General features: G+C 46.2%; 1 protein-coding gene across 1 annotated transcript; it reads left to right on the top strand.

Moving 5' to 3' along the window:
* Positions 1 to 2,623: 2,623 nt before the first annotated feature.
* CLRN2 (clarin 2) lies at positions 2,624 to 12,322 on the top strand. Its single transcript, XM_006136991.3, has 3 exons — positions 2,624 to 2,876; positions 11,431 to 11,610; positions 12,057 to 12,322. Exons 1-3 carry the CDS (start codon positions 2,624 to 2,626, stop codon positions 12,320 to 12,322), a joined length of 699 nt encoding a protein of 232 aa, XP_006137053.1.
* Positions 12,323 to 13,180: the final 858 nt, after the last annotated feature.

Genomic DNA, 13,180 nt, shown 5'->3' with positions numbered 1-13,180 from the left:
AAGTGCCCTTAACCCTGGGGAGATTAGGGAAGTTAAGGACTAGTTGACCTACTTATCGGCTAGTCAAGACAACTAGTCACTCCCCCCCCCCCTTGCTGCCTCAATCAGATAGAGGCAGCAAAGGAGGGGAAGGGGTACTTCAAAGCGGCAATGCCACACAGAGCCCAAGGTACAGACTCCCTGAGGCACTGCCGCTTTGAAACACCATAGCAGCATTTCAAAGGGGCAATGCCACACAGCTGATCCCAGGCTCAGTTCCACTGCTGCCACTCTGAAATGCTGTGGCATTTCAAAGTGGCAGTGCCACATGGAGCCTGGGGTCAACTGGGGACTCTCTAGCTGATCCTGGGCTCCATGTGGCATTTCTGCAGAACTGGAATTCGCTGCAGAGTCCCCAGCTGATCCTGGGCTCCATGTAGCACTGTGCCACTTTGAAATACACAAGAGTCCCCGCTGAGGACTGACAGCTCCAGACTCCTGTGCAGCCCAGGCAGGGGCCTAGGACAGTCCAATTTCGTGCCCCCCCCCCTTTGCCACAGCACATGCACGGGGCTTCTTGAAGCATGGGGCCTGGGCCACCCAGCTCGCCCTGCCCTATATCTGCCCCTAACCCCGGGGCCAATGGGAACTCCTGCTGACTCCAGGCTCACACAGGCACTTCTGCTTTGAAATGCCCCTGGGCTCTTGTTCATTTCAAAGGCATGGAACCCAGCAAGACTTCCTGCTGGCCCAGGCTGCATGAGGAGCTCCAACTCTGAAATGCACAAGAGTTCCCATTGGGGCTCTTGTACATTTCAAAGGAGGAATGTGGACGTGCCTGTCAAGTAGTCAATTGAAATTCCATCAACTACTTGACTAGTATATTATTCATATTTAACATCCTTAGGTGAGATAGCGCTTTGCAACAGAACCCTTTTATAACACAGGCGGTATGTGCATTTCCCTGCCTTCAGTGGATTGCCTTTGCACTCTGCTACAGATTTCCCACACTGTTGGGAGTCACTGTAGGGACAAACATTCTCTTAAAAAATTTAGAATTTAGGTAAAAATAAAAGGATCTTCCAAACAACACGTTATTGCCACCATACTGCAAATACAAGGACAAGCCAGGGTACAAATGCTGGAAATCCAGTAGGAAACAGGTTTCCCTTTGAGCCAGTGCCCAAGCAACGTGTTTCAGAGAACTATGCTGTGGCCTGTGCTGTCTTTTGGCGCAAGGATATAAATAATACCCAATTCCTCCAGTCCCTCATGGTCACTACAGGCCCCACATTGCACTTCCTGTAAAAGCCAACTCCAACTGAGATAATTATTCCTGCTTAAATTTCTAGTGCATCTCCAACAAAATGAAGCTGCCTTTGATGACAGCAGCTGAACACAGCATAACAACTTAGGACAGGATCTGCTTGATCATTGTAATAAATTTGTCAGGTGATCTTATTCTCTGGTGATGGGCATGGTATATTAATATGTGCATATACAAGAGATAAAAGAGTATTAAGTAACAACTGAGTCTCCAGGTGAAATGTTGATTGCCTTTAACTGAGGACCCCCGGATTACCATCCTGATTTTTGCAAATGTGCAACCTTCACTGAACATAACAGGCCAATAGTCTGATTTTAGATTTCATCCAAAAGTCAGCAGCACCTTTGTCAGCACTGGTGCCCCTCCACAACTTTAGTCAGTTGTTAGTTTATTTTCTACCTTGCAAGGATGCTGGAAAGATTAATTAATTAATAGTTGTAAAGAGCTTTGATGTCCTCTAGTGAAAGTGCCTATACAAGTGCAAAACTATTATTATTTTCAGTGCTATTTGAAGCACTGCTAGTACTTCTGGCTTGTACTGTTCTGTTTCCGCACATGTTTATGTCACCATAGTTGCTGGTATATGTTAAAGATGGCTGGCATTGTGTTTCTCGAAGCTACAATAAATTGCTTTGCATCTCATTGTATATAGTGGATTAATCTAATAAGTCTTGGCATAGTGAAACATTATTTATACACTTCAATTAACAGACTTGGCAAATGAAAGGTCATCATTTTCTAGTTTACGAACAATTCTGATAGCAATGACAGTAGTGACATTTAGAAAAAGAGGGATCACAGCAAGCACCAAGGGAAAGTCATTTGATACAGTTTAGGTATCAGTTTAGGTATCAAATTCAGGTGCCTATTTTTTTCATGCTGCATCCCTTTCACACAACTTGTTTAACTTTTCTTAATAATCCATACAACTGAATTGTGCATCTAAATTTCTCCCATGTGCTTATTGTCAATAAATTGGTGTCATTTGAGTGTTTAAAGCAAGGAACGATTAAACCCTCTGATGAAACATTAATCGTGCGATAGATATAGAATTACTTTCTGCAGAAACAAGCACCACTGTGCTACAGTGTAATGAAATTATTCTTTGCGACCATTTCGGACGTCATTGCAGCAAATCTACACTGTGGGCTTGATTTTTAACTGTTCCTCTGAAGTTTTAAAATAAAATGAGATTTTAAAGGTTCTGTTTGGAATAACTGGCATCTTATTACCTGTGGATTTATGAGCATCAGCAGATGTGAAACTCCTCTAATTATGGCAGAAATGCCTTGGAGATGATCTCTTGAAACTACTAGGATGCCCAACTGCTTTAAAAAGACTATATTTGCCTTGGCTTCTGCATTGAGTTTTGTGTCTTTTCTCTTGATTGTCATTGCTATGGGGATGCAAAAATGGATGACTGGCAAAATCCTTTGTAAAACAGGAGCTGATTTGGTCAATGCCACTGATCCAGAGCTAGTCAAGTTCATTGGAGATATTTACTATGGACTTTTTCGTGGAGGCAAACTACGACAGTGTGGTTTGGGTGGGCGACGTTCCAAATTCACAAGTAAGTAAAATTTTGGTTGAATATATAGAGCAATATATAAATAAATTCTAAGAACATTATAAATCCTTTTTTGTAGTAGCTGTAGATTAGAATAGGAATAGTTATTGAATTCACATCTATGGCTCATTTTACTTGTGATTTTTACGGGTTTGAGATGAGAATTTTTAAAAATAAACATGGTATTTTTTAGTTACTTTCTTTGGTATAAGTCTGTAACACTACATAAGCAAGTAAGAAAAATATTCTTTAATTTTTATGAGATAGACTGAGCATTTCCTCTTAATTTTGTGCTAAGGCCTGTGTATCTCTGTTCCACCCCAAGAAGAGCTCTGGGAAGGAACAGTGACTCAGAGGCACCCCTCCAAGTCAGGATTCTCTTGGAGATCCTACTGTCAGGGTAGTTAAGCACTGGAATAAATTGCCTAGGGAGGTTGTAGAATCTCCATCGCTGGAGATATTTAAAAGCAGGTTAGATTAACATCTGTCAGGGATAATCTAAATGGTGCTTGGTCCCGCCATGACTGCAGGGGACTGAACATGATGACCTCTTGAGATCCCTTCCAGTTCTAGTATTCTGTGATTTTATATGGGGGATGGGAGAAGTATGTAATGTAGGCATAACAAATTCCCTCCCTTGCATCCAGCCGATTCCAAAGACTGCAACACAGGGGGTAGGTCCATGGCCATGAGTGGCAGGTACCATAGGCTCAACCCCCAGTCCATCCCCCAAACACCTACTGCCGGCATACTGGGGTGGAGAGTTGTTGCCCCTAGTGCCTGCCCTCCCCGGTGCTCTGGGGCCGGGGAGGCTGGGCCAACGTGCCCTCCTCCCTCCCCATGGTGGTGGAGCCAAGTGCTGGCCCACCTCCACAAAGTGTAAGGAGGGGGATCCTGAGCAGAAGAGGCAGGATTGGGGCAGGTCTGGGGGGCTTGCCCCCCCAGTCCTACCTTCACCCACTGCCCATGTCCATGTCTCTGCCTGCTTTTTGATGGTCTCTACTTCCACAATGCCCAGGTGTTTGTGGGAGGGTGAAAGTATTGGCATACAGCTCCTGTTCACTCACCTGCCCATACCTATGCTGACCATACATCCCAGTTTTTCCGGGACAGTCCCAAATTTAAATGCTCTGTCTTGGTGTCCCTATCAAGTAGGGAAATGTCCCGAAAAGCCCAGCTGGATCCGGCTAGAAATGGCACCACCATTTCCCTCTCCCTTCTGGGACAGCCTCACAGATGCTAGCGTGGCACAGCAGCAACATCCCCCTCCTCCATCACATAGGTGTCTCCCTGGGTGCTTTGCCAGTGGCAGCCACAGCCACTTCCAATGGCGCATGGTTTCCAGGTTGGGATTGAAACTAGAGCCCAGAGCATTCTCTGAGCTCCAGTGTGCTGCGTGCTGCCACTTGGCAACCCCCTGCCAGCCCCCACCCTACCACCACGTGGTCCCCACTCTCCCTTCCTCTCTCCCCCCTCTGCCACACATGGCCCAATCCGGGTGCACTGCCTCATCCTCCATCCCCAAGTGGCCACTTGCTCTTTGTACAGTGGCCGCAGCAGGGGAGAGGGGTTGGGCATCAGGCGGGTCCAAGAGCGCTGCTTCTTCAGCTGGAGCCAGGGCGTTATTAAAAATAGCACCTTGGGCAGTCCCGGCTCCAGTTGGAGTCAAGTGGCAGCTACACAAGATGCTCTCCAGCCAGGGCAGTCTAACTGGAATGGGCCTCATGTGGCTGCTTCTTGACTCCAGCTAGAGCCAGGCAACGTGCAGGGACCGGGACAGCAGTACTAAAAATAGCACTGCAGCCTGGCTCTAGCCCTCACAAACTGGAAGGCAGAAGGTGAGGGAGGAGGCAGGGGGAGAACCAAGGGGGATGTGGGTGAGGAGAGAAAGGGGCTTGTATTGAGGGGAGGGGGACAGGGCAGGAGAAGAAAGGGGAAGGCACCAAGGGGCAGAGTGGAGGAGAGACAAATGCCAGGGGTCCAAGAGGAGACAATAAGGAAAAGGGCAGGAGGGGGAAGGAAAGGGGACTGGGTGATGCTGGGAGAGGGGAGGGACAATGGGGGCAAAAGGCAGGAAGAGGAGAGGGGAGGAGTGGGTGCCAGAAGAGGGGTTGAAAGGAGGGCTGGGCATGAGGATGGCAGGGGATGGAGCAAGTTATGTGTGAGGGCAAAGCGGCATGATGGGAACTGGGGCTGAGGATGGTGAGGGGGTGGGTACCAGGGAGAAGGCAGACAAGAAGGGAAGGGGAAGGCACCAGGAAGATGCGGAGGTAAAAGAACGTGCAGGTGCCAAGGGACTGTGGGGGTGAAGCAGAAGAGTAGACATGTGGAGGGGAGGGATGGGCATCAGAAGACAGAGGAGAGAGGCAGGGGAGAGGGGATGGGGAGGGGTAACTACAGATGATCAGAGTGGAGATAGAGGAGGAGTGGGCACAGGGGGAAGGGAATGCTTGTGCAGGGGTCAAAGAGGATGGGGAGGGGTGCAGGTCCCCAAAGGGCTGAGGGGAGAGAGACAGGCAGGAGCCCTGACAGCAGAGGAGGTTGAGAGGTGGGGTGCAGCAAGCATCAGGGGAGGGTGGGAGACATGATAGCAGAAGGGAAATGGGTGAGGTTTATAAAATATTTATTAATAACATGGGTGCCACAGTAGCACACATCCGAACAAGCGCACATGAACTCAATACTGGTGCACGAGCAGGCCCACCCAAAGTCTGCAGGACCCAAGGCAACATGGCTGAACTGCTCGGCCGCTCAGCAGCAAATAAGAGTCCGGGTGGCGGGGCTGGGAGCTGGGCAACATGGGGCCCTGAATGTGCAGTGCCACAGGGCCCTGAATGCATAGGGCCCAAGGCAACTGCCTCGCTCACTTTGCCCAAAGGCCAAGCCTGTGCACAAGACAAAACTCACTCCACTCATAGGAGGAAAATCTTAGGGTACACTTCAAGGTTTTTGCACAAAACCAGCCATTTTTACGTAAAAACTAGGGGAGCGTCCACACCTCAAGGACGCTTTTGTGCAAGTAAATCAGCAGAAGAGAAGGCTTTTGGCAGTACAGTTATTCCTCTCCCCACGAGGAATAACTCCTTTTTTGTACAAGAGTTCTTGCGCAAAACAAGTGTGGATGCTCCTCAGGGTTTTCTTACGCAAGAAACCCCTATCTGAAAAAAGCACAGGTGCTCTGATGGCCATTCACAGAATGGCCATCAGAACTTTCTTGTGCAAGAGTGCCCATGCAGTGTGGACGCTCTCTTGCACAAGAGCACATCGCTTTTGCAATGCGCTTTGAGGTCTGGACGTGCTTTTGCACAAGATGTTTTTGTGAAAGAACACTTCCACAAAAGGCTTCTTATGCAAAAACACTGCAGTATAGACGAAGCCTTACAGTGAACACTTCCCCTTAGGGTTGCCAGATGGCTTCAACAAAAATACTGGACACACTTGACATCACATCACAATCTATATTACATCTTATTTAGAAAATACCAGACATTTATATTTTCTCAATTGATTCCCCAAAGAGAAAGCTCAAATACTGGACTGTCCAGTTTTGAACCGGACACCTGGCATCCCTACTACCGCCTCCTCCCCTTCCCCGAGTTAATGCAATGCAAGTTGGGTTAATGTAATTGCAGGCTAGTTGCATGGGGTCTTGTGGGGGCCAAACTCATCCCTATTGGTAGAGGATGGTGGGAGGAGCTCTTAGAGGGGTCACATGACACTTGACCAGAAGTAAAGGATGTCCATCTTGACCCCTGGAGTACTACCTCCAGGGGTGGGATCTCTTGTGGCATAGGGCGTGGCTAACAGGGGTCAGGGATGTGGCTAATGGGGGTCAGGAGGCATGGCTTACATGTCCATAATTTTGGTTCAGAAAACTCGATCACTGTACCCATGCCTGAGCTCAATATCTGGCTCTATCCTGCATAATTGCTGAGAGGAATGGGGAACTTTATGTTCCTTGAGACCCCTGCTCAAACATGTAGGATTAATACAAGCTTTTAAAAAATACAGACGTTCTCCTCAGTTGTTATGCAACATGAAGGGGCATGCTATAATTGCACAGTGACTACTACACTATGCCCAAAGGGCCTGATCCTGAAATGCTTATGCAAACAAAACTCTAGTTGAAATCACTGGGACTCTTTTCTGCTAGAACTGCAGGATCAGGCCCTCACAATCAATAAACTAGATGGCAAAGTTCTGTAAGTGAATACAGTATTGAGATTTTTTTTTCAAAATATGTAGAATCATGAGATTGTTATAGTTAGAAGCTGAGGCTAATGCCAGGCCTCTCTTCCAGATATTGCCTTGGCAGAGGTGTGGCAGGCCCTCTGGAGCTATGTTGCTAGTGTGCGACGTACACAAATAAAACACCTCAGGAAGCTACACTTAATAAGGGCCTTTATTTCTGTTGCTTTAGAAATAGTACTGAGCAGACTCCCAAATCCAACAGCCTCCAAGCACGGGGTGGTATCTTATCTGCCCTTGACATAGAGGCACAGAAACTCTGTGCATCCTCTGTCCCTACTCCCTACACAAATCAGCAGGCTTAGTCAGAATTTTGCTCTTTATGTTTTGTCCTTATGCTCCCTCCCCTAATAAACTGGCCTTTATATTTGTGTACCCAACATTACACTGACAGTGTGTGCCACAGATGCTAATTTGTCTCCATGATGCTCAAGCATCCTCCTACCTCTCCCCCACTCTTTCCCTCTGTTGGCCCAGTTTTAGTTCAGGCTCTAATTTACAGCAAAACCTGGCACTACGGTGGTTACCTTTTTAGTTGTGTAACTCAATAAACAACCCAAAATTAAATAATAGAAGCATAAAGTTTAAAACTAATCATGTTTGAGGAGCACTGAGTTTTTCAGAGCAATCCAGTCTACTGGGATATATGGAGGTATGGGCACTTCAGTGAAATGGAAGTTACAGGGGATCCTGCAGGTCACTTCACATACAGCCACATGAAACCAAAGGCCTGTTTTACTGTGAAGCTCTGCAAACTTTATACAAAATGTAACTAAAACCTGGCTAGTTGCCCAGCACAGCTAGCAGCTGTTCCCCAGACTACATCATAGAACAGACATAGAAGAGAAAAAAGGTAGAAAGGGAAAGCTAAAATAGTCAGAGATATACTGACCCAAATAGCAAGGCCAGCTGTTGGGGCCCCTAAACAGAGAATGGCTGTTCCCTTGTCTCATTCCGAGGCAAATGGAGAAAGAAGTCTGAGAAAAGTAATCTGATCTCACATGCCTTAGAGGAAACACAGAGGAAGAGAGAGTACTCACGGACCTTGGGCCTAGATTGTGATCTTTTAATAGGTTGGGCCTGAGGACTCGGAGGGTATGTCTACACAGTAGTACGAAATAAGCTATGTATTTTGAGCTATGGCAATTGTGTATCTTATTTCAAAATTTGGTGCAGCCTAAACAGTGAAAATATCAAAATAGAGCACTATTCTGATGTGTCCCTTAATCCTTGTGCAACGAGGTTTACAAGACGTTGGAATAACAAACCTGTTATTTCAAAATTCATTTGAAATAACGGGCTTACTGTTAAGACGCGCAGAACTCTAATTTGGGTAGCACAGCTGTGTAGACATAGCCTGGAACTAGCAACACAGGGAGGCTGGGAGTAGGAGCCAGGAAAGGAAATGGAGGTTATGGGAGGGACTGGGAGCAAGGAGATGGCGGGGAGGAGAGGTGACCGAATGTGAATGAAGTGTTCAGGGAGACTGGGACTTGTTAAGCAAGTTGACTGAGACCTGATGGGATATGGTGACTAAGGAGGAAGAGGGGAAAGAGTTATCTGAAGAGCCACCAGGAAGCAGAGGGAGAACTGTGAGGGTATGTCTACACTGCAAAGTTAATTTGAAATAACAGCCATTATTTCAAATTAACTTTAATAGAGTCTATACATGCAAACCACTATTTTGAAATAAAATTGAAATAGCAGAGTGCTTAATTCGAATTTGGTAAACTCATTCAACAAGGAGTAGCGCCAAAATCGAAATAGCTATTTTGAATTAAGTGCTGTGTAGACACTTAATTCAAAATAGGGGGCCTCCAGCCCTTCCCAGGGAACCCTGGTGGCCACTCTGGGCACAACCAGGAAAACTTACTCTCCTCTCCCCCCAGCCCCAGAGCCATTAAAGGGGTAGACCCTGGCCACAGTGCCTGTGCCAGCTCCAAGCCTGCCAGCCCAGAGCCAGCAGTGACCACAGGGGCCCCTGACCCAGTGGCCCCAAAACATGAGCCAGCAAGCCACTGGAAGCCAGCCCTCCACCGCTCCCCAGGAGCAGTCTGCCAGCTCCCAGGAGCCTGAAAGGGGCTGGAGAAGGAGGGTGCCTTCCTGATTGAGGGTGGAGATCATGGACCTTATTCAGCTTCGGGGGGGGGGGGATGCCCCCAGTTTCCATGATCTCCGCACTAGACAGAGGAATGCAGCCATCTATGGCAGGATAGCTGCCAGCCTGGCCACCAAAGGCCACATGTGAACCTAGGAGCAGGTTTGCATGAAAATTAAGTTTGTCCAGCAAGACCCCCCCCCCAACCCTGAGCGCTGAGCTTCCCCTCCCCCTTCTTCCCCTTGCTTCCCCCTTCCAGCTCCCTCCTCCCAGGTTTCCCCCTCCCCTCCCTTCTCCCACCTCCTTTTCCCAGTCTCCCCAAAGGTTCATTCTCCCCCCCCCCCCCCGTTTTGTTCAATAAACACAGTTTCTATTTTTGAACATACATGTCTTTTGTTTGACATCAGGAAGGGGGGCTAGGGAGGAAGGGGGGCTAGTGGAAGGATGTGAGGGGGAAATAGGGCATGAGCCCCTGGTGGAGAAGACCGGGGTGGCTCCTCGGGCCGGACTCTCTCCCGCAGGGCCTCATGGATCCTGACAGCCCCCCCAGTAGGCCCCCCCAGATGGCAGCCTGCATCAAGTGCAGCTGGGCTGATGGCAACAACCCCATGAGACGCACCGGTGTGCCCAGGGGCAGCTCTGGCTCCATGTGGCCGAGTGCTGTGGTATCCCGAGTGCGGGCACTCGAAGACAGGACTGCTTTGCTGTCCCTCATTGGGGAACCCTGAGAACTGTCTGTCTGGGGTGGGAGTAGGGTCCCTTTAAGCACGGAGCTCAGTTAGCCTCAGGCAGCAGCCCTACACACTAAGTCCTAACCTGATGCCCTGCCAGAATTGGTTCCGGCCAGCCTTAACTCCCATTCAGAGTCCACTCAGTGTGGAAGCACTATTTCGAAATAGCAAAAAACTAATTTGAACTGCATTTTGTGTGTAGATGTGTTAATTCAAATTAGCTTAATTCGAATTAACTATTTTGAATTAAGATAACTCAAATTAACACTGTAGTGTAGACATACCCTTACTGATTAAGGAAAGAACATGGAGGGGAGGGGAGGGGAAAAAACAGAGGCTGGATGGAGAAAGATTGGGACTAGGAACAAGTGGGGTTAAGGTCTATGGCTGGATGTTAGGGCAGTGACTACACGCTAGATGTGGATAATAGATCATATGAAGTGGCAGGGAACTGGGAGTTGTTGGGCAAGGATTCCAGGAGGGAAAGAGAAAATGGGACTGAGAAGGGAAGTTTGGAGAGGTGGGATTAAGACTTGATGTTGTGAAGGCCAGGAATTTAAGAGGGTTCCAAAAAAGAACTAGATACATTCATGGAGGTTCGATCCATTAATGGTTGTTAGCCAGGATGGGTAGGAATGGTGTCTGTAGCCTCTGTTTGTCAGAAGCTGGGAATGAACGACAGGGGTGGGATTGCTTGATGAATTCCTATTCTGTTCATTCCCTCTGGAGCACCTGGCATTGGCCACCATTGGAAGACAGGAGACTGGGCTAGACGGACCTTTGGTCTGACCCAGAATGACCGTTCTTATGTTCTTGATGGGCAGGGAGACTGGAGTGAGAAGCCTGAGAAATAGCAAATGGGACTGGCTAAATAAGGAAAATAAAAGACGGGGATGAGGAGCCAAGTGTATGGGAAAAGAAGGGACTGGTCTGGGACAAGTTGCAGGCCACAAAGTATTAGGGGTCACGCTTAAGAAGAAAGAGCAGAACAGTCTGTACTCATGGGAGTACAGAATGAGGCAGGGGTTCTGTGGAAAAGATAATGTTACCCTGTAACTAATGAGTGCATTATAATGCATACACATACATGGGGAACAAGCAATCCTAACTGTGGCATTTCCTAACTTTTGCATGCTGGACTTTGCAACCCTATTAATATTCTTTTAACAATTTTGGTGGTATCAAGACAAAAATAAGTTGTTCATTAGTGCTATCACATCCCAAGCTCATAGCATAGACATGTACTTGTATCTGAATTTCAGCAAAGTTCAGGGGGGGTTGACATCAGAATTCTGCTCCTTTGATGTAGTGAGCAGATAAATTTCATCCTTCATGGACTAACACACCTCTATCTATCCATATTGATTCCCCCTGTAATTAATGCTTTGTTAATTGGAGTGAAAAGCAGTTTCTAGCATGAGTATAATGTTTATCCTGTAATTTTTATACACTGAATAACTGAATATTTCTTTCTTGCCAGTCTTCCCTCATCTGGTGAAAAAGTTGAATGCAGGCCTTCATATGATGATTTTAATCTTCCTTTGTATGGCCATTTCCTTTGCTCTGGTCAGTTTTGGATTCTGCATTCTCAATGCAATAAAAGTTCCATACCGAGCTATTAAAGGTCCCGCAGGTATATACCTATGGAATTTACTCGCAGGTAAAATAATTTTACTACCAACCACATTAGAATAAAATTGTAAAAGTAAATGTATACAAAAGAAGATCATTACTCTCTTGCCATATGCAAATTTATCATTACCTCTATATTTGTGTGAAAAAAATAGCACTGAATTCCCCTTTATTACAATAAACCTTTTAGAAAGCGTTTCAGACTTCACCATACTGTAAATTGTTTTGTATGAACAGGGAATTCACCTATATAGCTTCAATATCACAAACAAAAAAACTTAAAACAACATTTATGCAAAGGTTGGTCACATAACTAATAAAGACCCCAGTTCAGAAAAGCACTAACATTCTTAATCTGGATATCACTTAATTATATGTTTAAACTTTAAGCATGTGCTTACATCTTGTTTTCCTGAATCAGTCAATGTTTAACTTGTTCAGAAAATGGTTAATTATTTTTTCATTCTGTTGCAGGAGGCTTTACAGCATTGGCTGTCGCTAGCTTTATAGCTGCTGTTAAACTTCATCGCCTCACAGAAAGAATTGCCAATTTCCAAGAAAACATCTTTCAGTTTGTAATTTTGGAAGAACAGTATGAAAGCTCTATTTGGCTTTGTGTAGCTAGTGCTACATCTCACGTAGTAAATTTGTTGCTAATTGCCATAAGTGGAATGCACCTCCCTGAATTCAAAACTAAAACAGAAGAGGCAACAGTTACAGCAGAAGATATTATGTACTGATAACCCTTACCTACCTAACACTCGTTCTATGAACTGAACTCATGATTAAAAGAGGTCCTTGGTTCTACAACTCTAGAACTGGATGGAGTTTTACTGTCCATGACAGCAACAAACTGCCACTTGCAGAAATACAGAGTATTTTAGAAAGTAGTTGTCAGTACTAGCAATTAATATTCACTGCATGGAAGGGAAACTATGGAAACTTCACAATTGAAAAACAAGCAAGATAGACAACAATACAATTATTTTTCTATCTTAAATATTTTATATAAGGGCCACCAATGGGGAGGCGGGGAAAGGGGCAGCTGCCCTGGGGCCTGGTGATTTAAACAGGCCTTAGGCTCCAGGCTGCCACTACCTGGGCAGCAGTACCTATTGGAGCCCCAAACCTTTACATTGCTACCAGAGCCCCAGGCAGTAGAGGCCTGGCAGTGCTGAAGGGCTGGATGGAGGAAGTTAGTTCCAGTCCTGCCTCTTCCATTGGAGGCCCGCCCTTTTTGTGGCCTAGACTTCCTCCCTGACCTTGCTCAGGGGCTTGGTAATTCAGGAGGCAGCTCTATTTACATAACAGAGTTGAAGTATATTTTCACCATAATCCAAAAGTAAATCATAGGTAAGGAAGAAAAATACATAAATTGCAATTATTTGGCCTTTAAGTTCCCAGAATATATTTTTATTTCAAAGCAGGAAGACCAGATACTGGATTTAAGGTTTTATTCAGAGTTGCAAGTTTCTCAGATTTCAATGTGAGACGACCAGGTACTCTGTTTATTATTGTTCTACAGAATTAGAAAAGTAAACTCCATTACCTGGAAGACTGAAATGTAAAGGAAAAAAAAAAAAACCTCGTGGGAAGAT

Source organism: Pelodiscus sinensis, chromosome 5 (genome assembly GCF_049634645.1).
Source record: "Pelodiscus sinensis isolate JC-2024 chromosome 5, ASM4963464v1, whole genome shotgun sequence".
NCBI classification, from domain to species: Eukaryota; Metazoa; Chordata; order Testudines; family Trionychidae; genus Pelodiscus; species Pelodiscus sinensis.
This window is presented reverse-complemented; position numbering and strand designations above follow the sequence as displayed.